Raw genomic sequence first — 17,853 nt, 5'->3', positions numbered from 1 at the left:
AGATCCTCCTCTCTAATCATCTCATTAGAACCTAACATGCTCGAAAGTCGCCTATTTACATTCCCACACCCAAGAGATAAAAACCCCTATTGGAGAGAGTACTACAAAAAAGGAGCCACTACTCAGCTGTGCAGCCAAACCCTTATTCAAAACCAAAATTAATCTTCTAACTTGGCCAATTCGACCAAGTGTGCCAAATATTGTGGCTCTATAAGCTGCCTGAGTCTCTGAAAAAAAATATTTCCTTTAAATGGCGAACAAAGGGTCGTCACGGCAACAGACAGAGACACGTGGACATGGGCCGTAAAAAAGTATTTTAATAGGTCTTGAAACTACAATGACCAACATGAAAAGAACTGGACATGTTTTGGAAAAACGAGTGACTTCCTATCGCCACTAGTTGGCGCTGTAGGGTTGATGCAAATGACCCCTACAAGTTCCTTCAGGGTATGACTCTCAACAAGCACGGGAAGTTTGGCGCAGATATGTTCTATATCTGCCGAGTTATGATTGTTCAAAGTTTTTGGAGAGAAAAATTGTTGACAGTCATTTTCACTTTCCTGTTTGGACCCCTCCGCTTCAACGAAACTTCAATATTTTTCATCAGGCACCTGAAGACAGGTCTTAAGGCTTCCCTTATGCAGGTTTGAGGTAGATTGGTTTTTTCCCTTTAGAGGAGGAGTGTGTCCCGTAAAAAAGGGCATTTCCTGTTTCCACTAGGAGGCGCCAGGCACAAATGGTAAATTTTCAATCCAGTCCTGCTCAGGCTGGTATACCTCACACACATGCCAGATTTAAAATAGATTTAACATTGTATGAGGGTGTTATCAGTCATTTTCCGAATTTGGTGTTTTGGCGAAAAAATGGAAGAATTTGGCGCCCCGCCCAGGTCAGGCCCGTGAATGAAAACACACCATTTTTATAACTTAAGATTTCATATGCCTCATGAACAGTCTCGCCAATTTTGAGAATGATCAAACTAATTCCCTAGGTGCCAAGGTGTAAAATGTGCACACTGTAAATCGATAAAAAGTTCACATTCAATCCAAAATACCCGATTTCCTGTAGGATTTGGAATGTGTGTGCAAGAGACTTTTTGGAGCAGTTTTGCACAAAGTTTTGACTCTCCAAATTTCATCACTCTATGTTAGAAAAACCTAAATGGAGAGGCCTTTTTGAAAATTTCAAGGGGGCGCCACTGAGCCATTTTCTTAAATTGTTTCGTAACGTTGCAAGATTATCGAACGTTATCCAAAGCCGCATGTATGTGCAAATTTTGGTGAGTTTTTATGCATATTCAAGCCTCCAAATGTAAACTCTTACTGTGAACCCATGAAAATTTCACATTCGATCCAAAATACCCGATTTCCTGTTGGATTTGGAATATGGGTGCAAGAGACTTTTTGGAGCAGTTTTGCATAAGGTATCTACTCCCCAAATTTCCTTGCTCTATGTTGAAAAAACCCAATAGGAAAGGCCTTTTTTAAAACTTCTTTCTGTCGCCACTAGTTGGCACTGTAGAGTTGATGCAAATGACCCCTACAAGAACCTTCAGGGTATGACTCTCAACAAACACAGAAAGTTTGGCGCAGATATGTTGTATATCTGCCGAGTTATGACTGTTCAAAATTTTTGGCGAGACAAATTGTTGACGGTCATTTTCACTTCCAGTTTGGACCTCTCCGCTTCAACGAAACCTCAATATTTTTCATCAGGGACCTGAACACATGTCTTGAGGCTCCCCTGAAACAGGTTTGAGGTCAATAGATTTTTTTCCCTTGGAGGAGGAGCCTGTCTCGTAAAGAAGGCCATTTCCTGTTCCCACTAGGGGGCGCCAGGCCTAATGGGTAATATTTCAATGCAGTCGTGTTCAGGCTGGGATATCTCATATACATGCTAGAAATGAAAAAGATTGAACGTTGTATCACGGAGTTTTTAATCATTTTCTGAATTTGGTATTTTGCCCAAAAATGGCCGACTTTGGGACCACGCCCAGGTCAGACCCTTGAGTGAAAACTCACCATTTTGAAAACTTAAGATCTCATATGTCTCCTGAATAGTCTGACCAATTTTGAAGACTATCCAACTATTTTCTTCAGCGACAAGGTCTCAAATGTAAATCGATAAAATTTCACATTTGATCCAAAATTTCCGGCTTCCTGTTGGGTTTGGAATATGGGTGCAAGAGACTTTTTGGAGCAGTTTTGCACAATGTATCGACTTGCCAAATTTCATCGTTCTACGTTGAAAAAACCTAATAGGAAAGGCCTTTTTGAAAATTTCAAGGGGGCGCCACTGAGCCATTTTGTTAAATTTTTTTGTAGATTATCAAAATTTACGCAAAGTTGCATGTATGTGCAAATTTTGGTGAGTTTTCGTGCATGTTCAGGCCTCCAAATGTAAACTCAAACTGTGAACCGATAAAAATTTCACATTTGATCCAAAATATCCGATTTCCTGTTGGATTTGGAATATGGGTGCAAGAGGCTTTTTTGAACAGTTAGGCATAAGGTATCTACTCCCCAAATTTCATTGCTCTACGTTGAAAACCTGAGAGGAGAGGCCTTTTTGAAAATTTTAAGGGTCAAGGGGGCGCCACTGAGCCATTTTTTGACATTTTTTCAAAACGACACAAGATTATCGAAATTTACGCAAAGCCGCACGTTTGTGCAAATTTTGGTGACTTTTCGTGCATGTTCAGGCCTCCAAATTGGCCATTTTCATTTGCCCTGAAAAAAGAATAATAATAATAATAATAATAATAATAATAATAATAATAATAATAATAATCCTTTGCAAAACAATAGGGCCTTCGCACGCTTAGTGCTCGGGCCCTAATAATTAGAACCTAACAAGCTCGAAAGTCGCCTCTTTACATTCCCACACCCAAGAGATAGAACCCCTATTGGAGAGAGTACTACAAAAAAGGAGCCACTACTGAGCTGTGCAGCCAAGCCCTTATTCAAAACCAAATTAATCTTCTAACTGGGCCAATTCGACCAAGTGTGCCAACTATTGTGGCTCTATAAGCTCCCTGAGTCTCTGAAAAAAATATATTTCCTTTAAATGGCGAACAAAGGGTCGTCACGGCAACAGACAGAGACACGTGGACATGGGCCGTAAAAAAGTATTTTAATAGGTCTTGAAACTGCAATGACCAACATGAAAAGAACTGGACATGTTTTGGAAAAACGAGTGACTTTCTATCGCCACTAGTTGGCGCTGTAGGGTTGATGCAAATGACCCCTACAAGGCCCTTCAGGGTATGACTCTCAACAAGCACGGGAAGTTTGGCGCAGATATCTTGTATATCTTCCGAGTTATGACTGTTCAAAGTATTTGGAGAGAAAAATTGTTGACAGTCATTTTCACTTTCCTGTTTGGACCCCTCCGCTTCAACGAAACTTCAATATTTTTCATCAGGCACCTGAAGACAGGTCTTAAGGTTTCCCTTATGCAGGTTTGAGGTAGATTGATTTTTTCCCTTTAGAGGAGGAGTGTGTCCCGTAAAAAAGGGCATTTCCTGTTCCCACTAGGAGGCGCCAGGCACAAATGGTAAATTTTCAATCCAGTCCTGCTCAGGCTGGTATACCTCACACACATGCCAGATTTAAAATAGATTGAACGTTGTATGAGGGAGTTATCAGTCATTTTCCGAATTCGGTGTTTTGGCGAAAAAATGGAAGAATTTGGCGCCCCGCCCAGGTCAGGCCCGTGAATGAAAACACACCATTTTTATAACTTAAGATTTCATATGCCTCATGAACAGTCTCACCAATTTTGAGAATGATCAAACTAATTCCCTAGGTGCCAAGGTGTAAAATGTGCACACTGTAAATCGATAAAAAGTTCACATTCAATCCAAAATACCCGATTTCCTGTAGGATTTGGAATGTGTGTGCAAGAGACTTTTTGGAGCAGTTTTGCACAAAGTTTTGACTCTCCAAATTTCATCACTCTATGTTAGAAAAACCTAAATGGAGAGGCCTTTTTGAAAATTTCAAGGGGGCGCCACTGAGCCATTTTGTTAAATTGTTTCGTAACGTTGCAAGATTATCGAACGTTATCCAAAGCCGCATGTATGTGCAAATTTTGGTGAGTTTTTATGCATATTCAAGCCTCCAAATGTAAACTCTTACTGTGAACCCATGAAAATTTCACATTCGATCCAAAATACCCGATTTCCTGTTGGATTTGGAATATGGGTGCAAGAGACTTTTTGGAGCAGTTTTGCATAATGTATCTACTCCCCAAATTTCCTTGCTCTATGTTGAAAAAACCCAATAGGAAAGGCCTTTTTTAAAACTTCTTTCTGTCGCCACTAGTTGGCACTGTAGAGTTGATGCAAATGACCCCTACAAGAACCTTCAGGGTATGACTCTCAACAAACACGGAAAGTTTGGCGCAGATATGTTGCATATCTGCCGAGTTATGACTGTTCAAAATTTTTGGCGAGACAAATTGTTGACGGTCATTTTCACTTCCAGTTTGGACCTCTCCGCTTCAACGAAACCTCAATATTTTTCATCAGGGACCTGAACACATGTCTTGAGGCTCCCCTGAAACAGGTTTGAGGTCAATAGATTTTTTTCCCTTGGAGGAGGAGCCTGTCTCGTAAAGAAGGCCATTTCCTGTTCCCACTAGGGGGCGCCAGGCCTAATGGGTAATATTTCAATGCAGTCGTGTTCAGGCTGGGATATCTCATATACATGCTAGAAATGAAAAAGATTGAACGTTGTATCACGGAGTTTTTAATCATTTTCTGAATTTGGTATTTTGCCCAAAAATGGCCGACTTTGGGACCACGCCCAGGTCAGACCCTTGAGTGAAAACTCACCATTTTCAAAACTTAAGATCTCATATGTCTCCTGAATAGTCTGACCAATTTTGAAGACGATCCAACTATTTTCTTCAGCGACAAGGTCTCAAATGTAAATCGATAAAATTTCACATTTGATCCAAAATTTCCGGCTTCCTGTTGGGTTTGGAATATGGGTGCAAGAGACTTTTTGGAGCAGTTTTGCACAATGTATCGACTCGCCAAATTTCATCGTTCTACGTTGAAAAAACCTAATAGGAAAGGCCTTTTTGAAAATTTCAAGGGGGCGCCACTGAGCCATTTTGTTAAATTTTTTTGTAGATTATCAAAATTTACGTAAAGTTGCATGTATGTGCAAATTTTGGTGAGTTTTCGTGCATGTTCAGGCCTCCAAATGTAAACTCCAACTGTGAACCGATAAAAATTTCACATTTGATCCAAAATATCCGATTTCCTGTTGGATTTGGAATATGGGTGCAAGAGGCTTTTTTGAACAGTTAGGCATAAGGTATCTACTCCCCAAATTTCATTGCTCTACGTTGAAAACCTGAGAGGAGAGGCCTTTTTGAAAATTTTAAGGGTAAAGGGGGCGCCACTGAGCCATTTTTTGACATTTTTTCAAAACGACACAAGATTATCGAAATTTACGCAAAGCCGCACGTATGTGCAAATTTTGGTGACTTTTCGTGCATGTTCAGGCCTCCAAATTGGCCATTTTCATTTGCCCTGAAAAAAGAAGAATAATAATAATAATAATAATAATAATAATAATAATAATAATAATAATAATAATCCTTTGCAAAACAATAGGGCCTTCGCACGCTGAGTGCTCGGGCCCTAATAATAATAATAATAATAATCCTTTGCATTACAATAGGGCCTTCGCACGCCTAGTGCTCGGGCCCTAATAATCCTTCGAAGAACAATAGGGCCTCGCACGCTGAGAGTGCTCGGGCCCTAATAATCCTTCGAAGAACAATAGGGCCTCGCACGCTGAGAGTGCTCGGGCCCTAATAATAATCCTTCGAAGAACAATAGGGCCTCGCACGCTGAGAGTGCTCGGGCCCTAACTAGCCCTGCAAGCAGGACTGACGGGCCCTCGCGTATGGCGCAACTCGGACGTCAAACAAAGTCGGAGGGCAGGCAGGTCGGGGCGGTGGCAGTCGACAACAGACAGATATCCAGGCAGACATATTGCATGTCTGAATGTTCAGAATTAGTGGGGAGAGAAAATGGCGACGGTCATGATGACTTTCTTATCGGACCCCTCTGCTTTAACAAAACAAAAGTGTTTATTAGGCACCTGAACACGGTCATTATGACTTTCCTATTGGACCCCTCTGCTTTAAGGAAACAAAAGTCTTACCGGAGTATAAGTCGCATTTGTGGGTGAAATTTACTTGATAAAATCCAACACATAGAACAGATATGTCATCTTGAAAGGCAATTTAATATAAAGATACAATAGAGAACAACATGCTGAATAAATGTACAGTGTACAGTGCATAAACAACGAAATGCGAATATACTGTCCTCACCAGGACGCTACCGCTCGGTCCTGGCTATAGACAGCGAACTCCAAAAAGACAATTCTGGATGTCCGCATAATTTGTTGAATCAATTTGGTCCTCGATAGCAAACAGGTTCACATCACCGTAAATAAATGATAATTACGTACTATTACAGCAATAATGTAACAGATTAGCATGCGTTCGCTAGCATTAGCACAGCATTCAAACAACCACACAACTGGCTGTAAGTGTCCGCTCGCGGGTGGAAAACACACAACAACAGAAAAGATGATACACGCAGGCGTTGCCTCTGTAGAGATATTTTAAAGGCATAAACAATGAACGTAGGTTCGCAGCCGTCTTTCTCTCTCGCTAACTAGTCCACTCACTCACTCACTCACTCACTCACTCACTCACTCACTCACTCACTCACTCACTCACTCACTCACTCACTCACTCACTCAGAGCTACGTGGCTGTCTGTCTTCTTCTGGTGTGCGAGCGCTTATTCACATAAACAAGTGCGAGTGCGCTCCCAGGTGGGCGTGAAAGCGCCACAAACTAAATGCATCCATTTCAATATAAAAAAGTCAATTATACAATTGAACATACATTGCCAAAGGCAGAACGCGAACGTGGCCATAGCTATTAACAGTTATTCAGATAACTATAGCATGCTAACAAGTTTACAAAACCATCAGTCCAAAACACCAAAATAACACGGGAAATTATATCATAATGTGTTAATAATTTCACTCACCAGGGGGCACCAGGCCTAATGGTTTTGTAAACCTGTTAGCATGCTATAGTAATCTGAATAACTGTTAATAGCTATGGCCACGTTCGCGTTCTGCCTTTGGCAATGTATGTTCAATTGTATAATTGACTTTTTTATATTGAAATGGATGCATTTAGTTTGTGGCGCTTTCACGCCTAACTGGGAGCGCACTCGTTATTATTATTTTTTCATGGCAAATGAAAATGGCCATAGCTATTAAGAGTTATTCAGATAACTATAGCATGCTAACAAGTTTACAAAACCATTAGTCCAAAACACCTAAATAACATGGGAAATGTTATCATAATGTGTTAATAATTTCACACATAAGTCACTGCTGAGTATAAGTCGCACCCCAAACCAAAATATGAAGAAAAAAAAACACGACTTATAGTCGGAAAAATACAGTAGTCTTTTACTGAATTGTATTGTCAAAAATAAGACACATTTGCTCCCCTGCCCAGGAAAGGGCCGTGAATGAAATGTCACCATTTTGATAACCTAACATCTCATATGTGTCATGAACATTCATTCATTCATTCATTTTCCATGCCGCTTTTCCTCACGAGGGTCGCGGAGGTGCTGGAGCCTATCCCAGCTAACTCGGGGCAGTAGGCAGGGGACACCCTGAACTGGTTGCCAGCCAATTGCAGGGCACAAGGAGACATACAACCATTCACGTGCACACTCATACCTACGGACAATTTAGAGTGCTCAATCAGCCTACCATGCATGTTTTTGGGATGTCTGACCAATTTTGAGAAGCATTCAACTTACTGCTTCGGCGTAATGGTCTCAAACGTGCATGCAGGTTTTTGACAAAAATGCAAGATTCAATCCATAATACCCGATTTCCTGTTGGGTTTGGAATATGGGTGCAAGAGACTTTTTGGAGCAGTTTTGCACAACGTATCCACTCCCCAAATTTCATCACTCTACGTCGAAAAAAACTAATAGGACAGGCCTTTTTTAAAAATTGAAGGGGGCGCCACTGAGCCATTTTATTACATCTTTTGGCAATGTTGCTAAATTCATGAAATCTACATGAAGCCACATGTATGTGCACATTTTGGTGAGTTTTCGAGCATGTTCAGACCTTGAAATTTGCCATTTTGAGAGAAAATGCCGAGGGTCTTTTCACTTTCCTGTTTGGATACTGCAACATCAACGAAAACTCAATATTTTTCATCAGATACCTAAAGACATGTCTTAAGGCTCCCCTGATGCAGGTTTGAGATCAATTGATGTTTTTCACCAGGAGGAGGAGCCTTTTTAGTAAAAAAGGGTGTTTCCTCTTCCCACAAGGGGGCGCCAGGCCTAATGGAAAATATTTCAATGCAGTCGTGTTCAGGTTAAGACACCTTACATGCATGCCAAATATGAAAAAGATTGGACCTTGTATCAGGAAGTTATTAATCATTTACTGAAATTGGCGCGTTGCCAAAAAAACACCCGACTTTGGTACCCCGCCCAGGTCAGGCCCGTGGACGAAAACTCACCATTTTCACAACTTAGTATCTCATATGTCTCATGAACACTTACACCAATTTTGAGGAAGATCCAACGTACTGGCTCAGCGCAACGGTCTGAAACGTGCATGCTGGTTTTCGCCCAAAATGCTATGTTTTTCAACATTCAATCCAGAATATCCCATTTCCTGTTGGGTTTGGAATATGGGTGCTTTAGACTTTTTGAAGCGGTTCTGGACAACGTATCCACTCCCCAAATTTCATCGCCCTACGTTGAAATACATCAAAGCAAAGGGCATTTTGAAAATTGCAAGGGGGCGCCACTGAGCCATTTTTTTATTTTTTTTGTAAACGTTGCCAAATTATCGAAATTTTCGCGAAGCCGGATGTATGTGCAAATTTTGGTGAGTTTTTGAGCATGTTCAGGCCTTCAAATTGGCCATTTTCATTTGCCATGAAAAAAAAATAATAATAATAATAATCCTTCGAAGAACAATAGGGCCTCGCACGCTGAGAGTGCTCGGGCCCTAATAATCCCCGTTTAGGCTTATATTTAAAGTTTATATGGATTGATAGCATGCACGCACTGTTTGTGCATGGCACACACACATACAGACAGTTCGCTCAGACTCTCGGCTGTGTAAGCAATCTTGACATATTGCTCATATACAGCAGAGAGAAAACTGATCATTCTCAGGCTTATCCTCAACCCATTTTATTGTTTATGACTGTTGTCAAGCCCGACATTTCCCCAAAAGCAGTGTTCAAAGCAAGCTAGGCGCTAACGCACAGCTGCATTGCTACCGAAGCGTCCTGTCGCTCTCGCTCTTTGATGACGTAATTGCTGCATGAATTTCAATATGACAGTTCAGACCGCCGCGACGTTCTGGAAAAATGTGGCCCAGATCGGATTTGAAATGGTCCACTTCTATGCGACTTGTCCTGTTCAGACTGTCAAGTTAATGCCTCACTCGAGTTGGAAAAACACGAAAAAATCAGATTCGTGCATTAAGACCTGCAGTATGAACCTAGTCTTACTCCATTTACTGTATGTCCAGCTCAGATCTCGTTCATCCATTCAAAAGTGAGATCATTTGGCTGATGGCACAAAATGACATGTCATTAGCATTCATTAATGCTCATGGCAGTGTCATGTCATAAGTATGATGGCCTTATGACAGTCTAATGGCACCACTGTGAAATAGTTTTACCAAATACCATAACTAGCAGTTAATGAAACAACTGGAACAGTAACTGAAGAAATAATTGGCACAGAACATGAATTTGGATTATATTTACATCTGTAGCACTGCAATGCATGCTAGGAGGCATGTTGGACGACAACAGTGTTGACAGCAGGTGGCAGCAGAGCAAGGGAGCAATTATTGCCAAATGAAGCTTCTTGAAGCAATGAAACTTTGCAGGCAATTGGTTCAAAGCTTCATTTGGTCTTATGACAGTCTTATAATGCTGCTGTCAAAGTGTTACTGGTGAATATCTTTTGGTGTAAATATCCCATAATACAGTGAGAACGGCTGCGGCTTATGCTCTGGTGCAGCTTATCGATGAACAAGTGCCATTTTCGTGTCAGGTTTGGTGGGTGGCGGCTTATAGTCAGGTGCGCTTTATAGTCCGAAAATTATGGTAATTTGTTTCACTTAAGAATAACAATTGATTATATTTGAATGGGTGATTTATCAGGATGTATTGTCACTACATTAATGGTTGAATTGGTTAATTTAAAAAAATTGGTAATATCGCATATAGGCAACAATTTATGAGACAATATATATCTGCTACAAAATTTTTTATCGCGACAGACCTAGAGCTGCCATTTTCTGTTTGTTTAAACATTATATTCTGTTATCAGAAGCCTAAAAAGTGATTGGTTTGTAGATTTGGATTTGTTGAGCAACAGTCTTTAGTAATAAGGTCATTTATACCAGGCGTTGTCTTGAGCTTTAAAGCTGTGTTTACACCGGCCAAGTTTTACTCTTGCTGCATGATGGGTTCCAATTCAAAGTCAATGTAATCACGTGTTGATGGTCAACAAGTGATAGTTCTGGAAATTAAAGTAAATCCGTTTGACGTTTTACAGTTTGGCTGGCAAAATCAACTTCTGTGCTGTTTGGCAACTTGAATCTGACTTATTAGCATATTTTGATGGTCTATGAACGTAATGCATTTAAAAATGGGAGTCTTTGTTCCAAATATGTCATTTTTTTATATATACTGTATTTTTGTCCTTTACTCTTTTAGCCTGCCTCGTCCATGGAACCTATAAGCAAGCGCTTGAAAATTATTGAAGAGGTATAGTTAACAGAATTTGAAAATGATAATTCTTAGTTTGAAAGTAAATTTAAAGACTGTGGTATTGCTTTTGATTTTACAGGACACTGCATCAACCTCCATTCAAGCTGCAGACAGCACGGCTATTAATGGCAGCATCACACCCACAGATAAAAGGTATTAACACATCTCAAAGCAGTGTTAGATTATGTATTGTAATTCCTTAACCACATGATCTACAAATTTGGGTTGCAGCCAAATTAGGCCTTGCTTGTTTATAATACAAGGTTACCTACTAATGAATGGGTTGGTTCCCATTGTGATACCTGATGGTCAACCAATTGCTAGGCTGCCTTGGACTGCGTGAAGACACTTTGATCCACAAGCAGCTGTGGGGAGCATAAGCAGGGTTGGAAATTGTTGTATTATTAATGTTTGACCATTTTTTTTCTTCTTTTACTTTTAGAATAGGGTTTCTCGGTCTGGGGCTGATGGGCAGCGGTATTGTTTCCAACCTGCTTAAAATGGGTCATGTCGTCACAGTGTGGAACCGCACAGCAGAGAAGGTACTATATTACTAGGCAATGTCATTATCATTCATAAACCTGCATCCGAGATGTTTTCCGACTATTTCTTGTCCCATGAATGTTCCCGAGGCTTTTGTGTGTGGATATAAATATTTGTTGTTGTTATTTCTTCATATGCTTATAAGAATTAAAAGGTTTTCCGGAAAACAAAATGTAATATGTACGCTATTTTCGCGGCCATAGGACGCTCTGTGTTAAAAGGCGCAGGCTCATTTTCAGGTGATATTTTGGTATTAAACACAAGGCGCACCATTTTATTGAGCGCATGAAAAACATACGCGAGCATGCACGCTAGTATGCGCGCTAGTTTTTTTTTTTTTTTTTGAAAGGCAGCGGGATTTCAATTGTACTTTATTAAATAATTTAACAAAGTATTCACATCAATCAAAGTCCATCTTTTGTAACCGAATTGAACAGCTGGGCTAGGTCTCCATCGAACATGGCAGGTACCATCTTGTCATTGTCAGTCTCCTTGCTATTTGTCTCCTCCTCCTCCTCAGAAAGCACGAACAACACTAGAGGCAGACATCTTAGCCCAGAGGTCTGCAACCCATTATGTAAGCCTTGTAATGAAGGCAACACATGCTGTATGTATCAATATTAGCTATACTAGCCTACTATCAAAATGACTAAGTTGACTACAATTACATGATGAGACTTCATGATTAAATTAAAATTTTTCCTGCAGTGCGTCCTATAAAGAATGACGCACCACATGACTACTCTGTTTTTAGATGCCACCTCGAGTTCGACTTCATTACAGTATTAATAAATTAGAAGAATGTTTGTCCTCCTACAAAAAACGTATTAAAACAAAAAAATATATTTCACTCACCCATCTTTTTAAGTTTTTAAACATTTTTGAAAAAGCTTCAGGGAGCCACTAGGGCTGCGCTAAAGAGCCGCAGTTTGCTAACGCCCGCCTTATCCCAAGCATTCACAATCCATTCGCAAATTGTGACAGAAGTCGCCCGGCGCTGCCTCCCAGTCTTCGTAAAGCTGTGTTCGCCATTTGTCATTCATTGCTCCTACGCCACTCGCAAGGTGACTTTGAACATCCGGTTTACACCGACGTCCAGCGGTCGAAGTTTCTTCATCAAGCCTCTCGGAATGTAGGCAAGCTCCGAGTTCATCAGATGCACTTGGTTTTTCATGGCGGGTGTGAGATGGACGTGCATGGAGTCACTGATCAACAGGGATGGTGTCGCGTGGAAAAAATCATCGGTCGCTTGACGTACACTTCCTTCTGCCATTCTCATTTTCTCCTCATCCATCCGGCCATTTTGATTGGCCTTCAAGATGACTCCGGTGGCAAACTTTTCTTTAAGCAGCTCCTTCTTAAAAATCGCCATAGGTGGCAGCTTCTTTTTGTTTTGCGTGGGTGTTAGTTTGAACTGGGCTTCGTAAGCTTGTCTCTACACAGTAGATGCCATTTTCGAGGGTGCTTCGCCAAACCAATGTTGTTTAGCAGACACACTCAAAGCTTACAGCCACTGGGGGTACACCTCATATCACACGCAACCTTCCCTCTTAAAGGTTCTCATGTGGCTCTCTTGTACGTCCGCCTTTTCAAAAATTGCTCAGTCAGACAGACACATTTCTGTACTCTGTCCACACAATTGGCGCACCACATTATTAGGCGCACCGGCCATTTCAGAGAAAATTTTTGACTTTTGGTGCGCCACATGGTTGCGAAATACGGTATTTTAATTCACACTATTAGGCCTTCACAATATATAATTTGAACATTGCCATCGCAATGTGCGCATGCGCAATAGTCTAATTGCAGGTTGTTTTGATTCATAAAAGCAGCAATTGTGCAGAGACATGGCTTCCTGGAACCTTTTATTATGTACCCAAATCGTAATCATTTACAGATAAACCCCCTTATCCAGGGTCATTATATGAATACTAGGGATGCCCCAATCGCATATTTTTGTTGCCTGGCTCTGCCAGACTATTCTCCCTGTATTTTTCAAACACTGAGAGTATAGTCTGGGAACCAGCCCATTAACGGCCTCTCGAGCAGGTACAAAATCAATCGACAAATCAGATTCGTTTATTTGCGTGACGTGTTCTTAACGAGCAACGTCACTCTTGCGCGTCGAAAGTCGTCTCCACAAATGGTAAATGGTACAACACAGATGGTGAACGGGAGAGCCGAGAATATGTTCCACGTACAGTATGTACGGTAAAATCAGTTTTAAATGACCAAAAACACATCGACACGAGTCATTGACAGCAGTCTGTCTCGCGCCAGCCATGTTGAATAAACTCCGCTCTCTTCGTATGTTTACTTCAGCGCGCAAGTCCCTCGTCCTGCCCTCGTCATTTTACTAACGTCACGTCTGCCCGTCGCTGATTGGTCCACTCCGCTGTCTGTTTGCTGTGGCTTGCTCCGCCCTGGAAATTGTATCCGCGTGAATGGTGGCCAGACTCAATAGCTGGAACAGCGGTGAGTCTGGTGTACCAGGCACCAGAGTCCATGTCAGTCACCTCATTTTGAGAATCTGCCGATACCTAGACTTGATGTGATGTCGAAAATTTTTGTTGTTGTTTTTGCTTTGACGCTCACGCTGCCAAGAATAGCCTCATACTTACACAACAAATGTTTCCACAGAACACTTCAGACTGTACAAAGCTTAACGATGATGAACATATATGTGCCTTTGATCTTAAAGCTACAGCGGCGTCTCTGTCCAGATCAAAGCTACATACCCGTCAATATCGTTTTAAGTACCAAATGCCAGCAGCACTGGTGACTAAGGGGCAGTTTACATGGCGACTCTGCGACACAAAGACGCAATGAATGAGTAGCGGAATGGCCTGGTGTGCATATGGTGTCGGCGAAGGCGAAAACGGAAAAATTCTGAATCCTGCCTCCAAAGTGGAAGAATCCGATTGCGGGGGATTGAGGGGGGCTTGCTCCGAATGCATATCAAAGGCTCCCGCGGCGCGAGACCGCGCCGATAACGTCAGCACTCCTACAGTACCTTGAAAGATGGAAAAGCGCTATACAAGTTTAACACCACACCACGTCACATTGGGCGTGCGCAGCGGTGCTACTAAACAATAAAAACGGCAAATATGGCGGAATGTTGGCTTTAATTTACTGTTTTAATTGTTTTTAATTTAAATACATTGAATGTTTCCATTTGTGTGCCTTTTTGAACAAAAGAAAAATGCCATTGCTTCGAGTGGGCGGGAATATTTTTTTCCGGGTTGAGGAGCTTGGTGGGGTCAAAGTGCATCATTGGCTGTCGCCTTGTAAATCTGCACTGCCCCCTAGGGCTTGGCATGAAAACTACATCGTTTTCATGCAGAATTGCGACATTGTTCGAATGGAAACAGGCCCATATAAATGCAAATTTGACATTTTTCGTATTTCGTATTCTCGGAGAGTCACCATGTAAACGCCCCCTAAGAATAAGTTAAGTCGCACTGCGTAAAAGGAGGGAGGGTGACAGGCTGCGCGTGCATGAAGCATAAAAACATAAATAATTTTTAATTGAAAACCCTATTTTTTTCACCCATTCCGATCCTTTGTAAAAATGACGCGATTGGCCCATTTTCATGTGATCGGATCGGGACATCTCTAATGAATACAATTTGGTCATAGTATGTCAACCAGAGTCTGCCCAAACAGAGCTATTTAAGTCATCTGGTGAAAATTTGTCTAGTTTTAATATCGTAATACATATCGCAAACCCCAAAAAGTCGCAATGAGAGTTTTTTTCCAATATCATTCAACCCTATGCAGTATGTGTACTTTTCTTGGCTGCCCTGAATCAAATCCCATTTCTATCATTGGTAATACAGAAACATTGTAGAATCCTTTAATCAAAATAATTGTTAAATTGGTCATGAAATATTTGGTAGTTTTTAAAATGCAAACAAAGAATTTGAAGTGGTATTTCACATTGAACATTTAGTTGGCGATGCTGAACCTTTTTTTTTCTTTCAAACTGTTGTATTCCAGTGTGACCTGTTCATTCAAGAAGGTGCTAGACTGGGCCGAACTCCTGCTGAAGTGGTTTCAATGTGTGACATCACATTTTCTTGTGTCTCTGACCCAAAGGCTGCCAGAGATGTGAGTTAATCTTTAAATGCTGTCCTGGATTGATAATGGATGTATGTCTTGATTTATTAATTTTTTGTGGTATTATTGTCTTTGTGTATTTGGATTCAGTTGGTAATGGGTCCTAGCGGAGTGCTGCAAGGAATTAGGCCAGGAAAGTGCTATGTAGAGATGAGTACAGTTGACCCACAGACCATTACAGAACTCTCACAGGTGTGTTAACTTTTGGTGACAATACCGGGAATAGGCAGCCTTTAGTTTACAACCTCAATAACAACAATGTCAATTTACAATTTAAAAATTGTCGCATTACATTTTTTGTATGCATTGTTTTTTCAGGTTATCACTTCGCGGGGTGGACGTTTCCTGGAATCTCCCGTGGCAGGAAGCCAACAGCTTTCTAATGATGGAATGTTGGTCATCTTAGCAGCAGGTGACCGAACGGTTTATGAGGACTGCAGCAGCTGCTTTCAAGCCATGGGAAAGACTTCCTTCTTCTTGGGTATGTAGGGTGGAAGGATGCCAGCTAGAGCTGCAGCTTTTGTTTATTTTAGTAATCAAGTATTCTACTGAAAAATTCCACCGAGTAATCGGATAAAACGTTTTTTTTTTTTCGGTAAAGGGCAATTATAAATATACACTATTGTTCAAAAGTTGGGGGTCACCCACACAATTTTGTTTTCCATCAAAAGTCACCCTTTTATTTTTCAAATGAGTTGCAAAATGAATAGAAAATATAGTCAAGACATTGACAAGGTTAGAAATAAGGATTTTTATTTGAAATAATCATTTTCTCCTTCAAACTGTGCTTTCATCAAAGAATGCTCCCTTAGCAACAATTACAGCTTTGCAGGCCTATGGCATCCTAGCTGTTAATTTGTTGAAGGAATCGGGAGAAATTTCACTCCAGACATCCAGAGCACCTCTCACAAGTTGGATTGGCTTGATGGGCACTTCTTGCGTACCATACGGTCAAGCTGCTCCCGCAACAGCTGAATGGGTTTGAGGTCTGTTGACTGTGCTGGCCACTCCATTACAGATAGAATACCAGCTGCCTGCTTCTTTCCGATTAGTTCTTGCATAATTTGGAGGTGTGCTTTGGGTCACTGTGATGTTGTTAGATAAAATTGACTCCAATCAAGCGTTGTCCACAGGGTATGGCATGGTTTTGCAAAATGGAGTGAGAACCTTCTTTATACAAAATCCCGTTGATCGTGCACAAATATCCCACTTTACCAGCACCAAAGCAACCCAATACCATCACATTACCTTCAGCATGGTTGACAGATGACATCAGGCACGCTTCCAGCATCTTTTCAGTTGTTTTGTATGTCACAAATGTTCTTTTCTTTGAGCCGGAGTCCAAACACCTCAAACTTTGATTTGTCTGTCCATAACACTTTTTTCCAATCTTCCTCCTGTCTGTGTTCTTTTGCCCATATTAATTGTTTCCTTTTATTATCCAGTCTCAGATAAAGCTTTTTCCTTTGCCACACTGCCTTGAAAACCAGCATCCCGGAGTCGTCTCTTCACTGTCGACATTGACACTGGCGACACTGCGAGGCATCTATTTCTCAAACTAAAGACTCTTATGTACAGTGATACCTCAGCTCACGAACATAATTGGTTCCCAGAAAGTGTGCGTGAGGCGAAAAGTTCGTCTTCCGAACATTTATTTCCCATAAGAAACCATTAAAATGAGAATAATCCGTTCCCAGGTCCCCATAAAACATAATTTTCTACTAAATAAGCCTTAAAACTACACAAAAATATACCTTATTTTATGTATAATAAGTGTGCTATTGTATTATAATTAAAGAAATAAACTGTACTGTATAATAAAGTTGTTTTATTTACCTTTGCGATGGTATGGGAGTGGGAGGAGTGGGAGGAGGAGGGAGGGAGTTACTGTTTGGAAGGAGAGTGTTACCGGCAAAGTGCGCAGTTAGCGTAGACTCCACTGCTGTGCCCCCCGCATGCTTTTGGTTGTTAATAAAAGTGCCCACAAAAAGCCATCCGACACCTCTGGGTGTTTGTATGCAAGCCGCCATCGGGCGCACCGAAGACAACCGACGACAACGAGCCAACGTGACTCGCCGGTCCACTTCTCACGACGGTGGGAAGCTGAAAGCACCGCCAATTACCAGTCGAGGGCGAATTGGTAACACGAGTCACCTTCCATAAGGACTGTATGTAACTCTTTTTCGGTCCCATAATAGCAAAAGTACACTCAATATGGTCCAAAATGTCTATCAAACACAAACCACGTCCGCACTCAACGAAAGGGAGGGGACGAACTGGGACGCCGTGAGCGTGCGTCAGC

General features: G+C 41.2%; 1 protein-coding gene across 3 annotated transcripts in view; it reads left to right on the top strand.

Annotated features, from left to right (window-relative positions):
* glyr1 (glyoxylate reductase 1 homolog (Arabidopsis)) overlaps nt 1-17,853 on the top strand; it is an 85,189-nt gene that overhangs the window by 51,815 nt on the left and 15,521 nt on the right. For all 3 annotated transcript variants that reach the window (XM_057861215.1, XM_057861214.1, XM_057861213.1), the window contains 6 exons: nt 10,836-10,886; nt 10,969-11,042; nt 11,332-11,431; nt 15,432-15,542; nt 15,642-15,743; nt 15,870-16,032. In XM_057861215.1, the coding sequence (XP_057717198.1) occupies nt 10,836-10,886; nt 10,969-11,042; nt 11,332-11,431; nt 15,432-15,542; nt 15,642-15,743; nt 15,870-16,032 (601 nt within the window). The remainder of the gene's footprint in view (nt 1-10,835; nt 10,887-10,968; nt 11,043-11,331; nt 11,432-15,431; nt 15,543-15,641; nt 15,744-15,869; nt 16,033-17,853) is intronic.

The sequence above is a fragment of the Corythoichthys intestinalis genome, chromosome 16 (assembly GCF_030265065.1).
Source record: "Corythoichthys intestinalis isolate RoL2023-P3 chromosome 16, ASM3026506v1, whole genome shotgun sequence".
Lineage (NCBI taxonomy): Eukaryota > Metazoa > Chordata > Actinopteri > Syngnathiformes > Syngnathidae > Corythoichthys > Corythoichthys intestinalis.
Note: the sequence above shows the minus strand (reverse complement) of the source record. Positions and strands in the feature narration are given on the sequence as shown.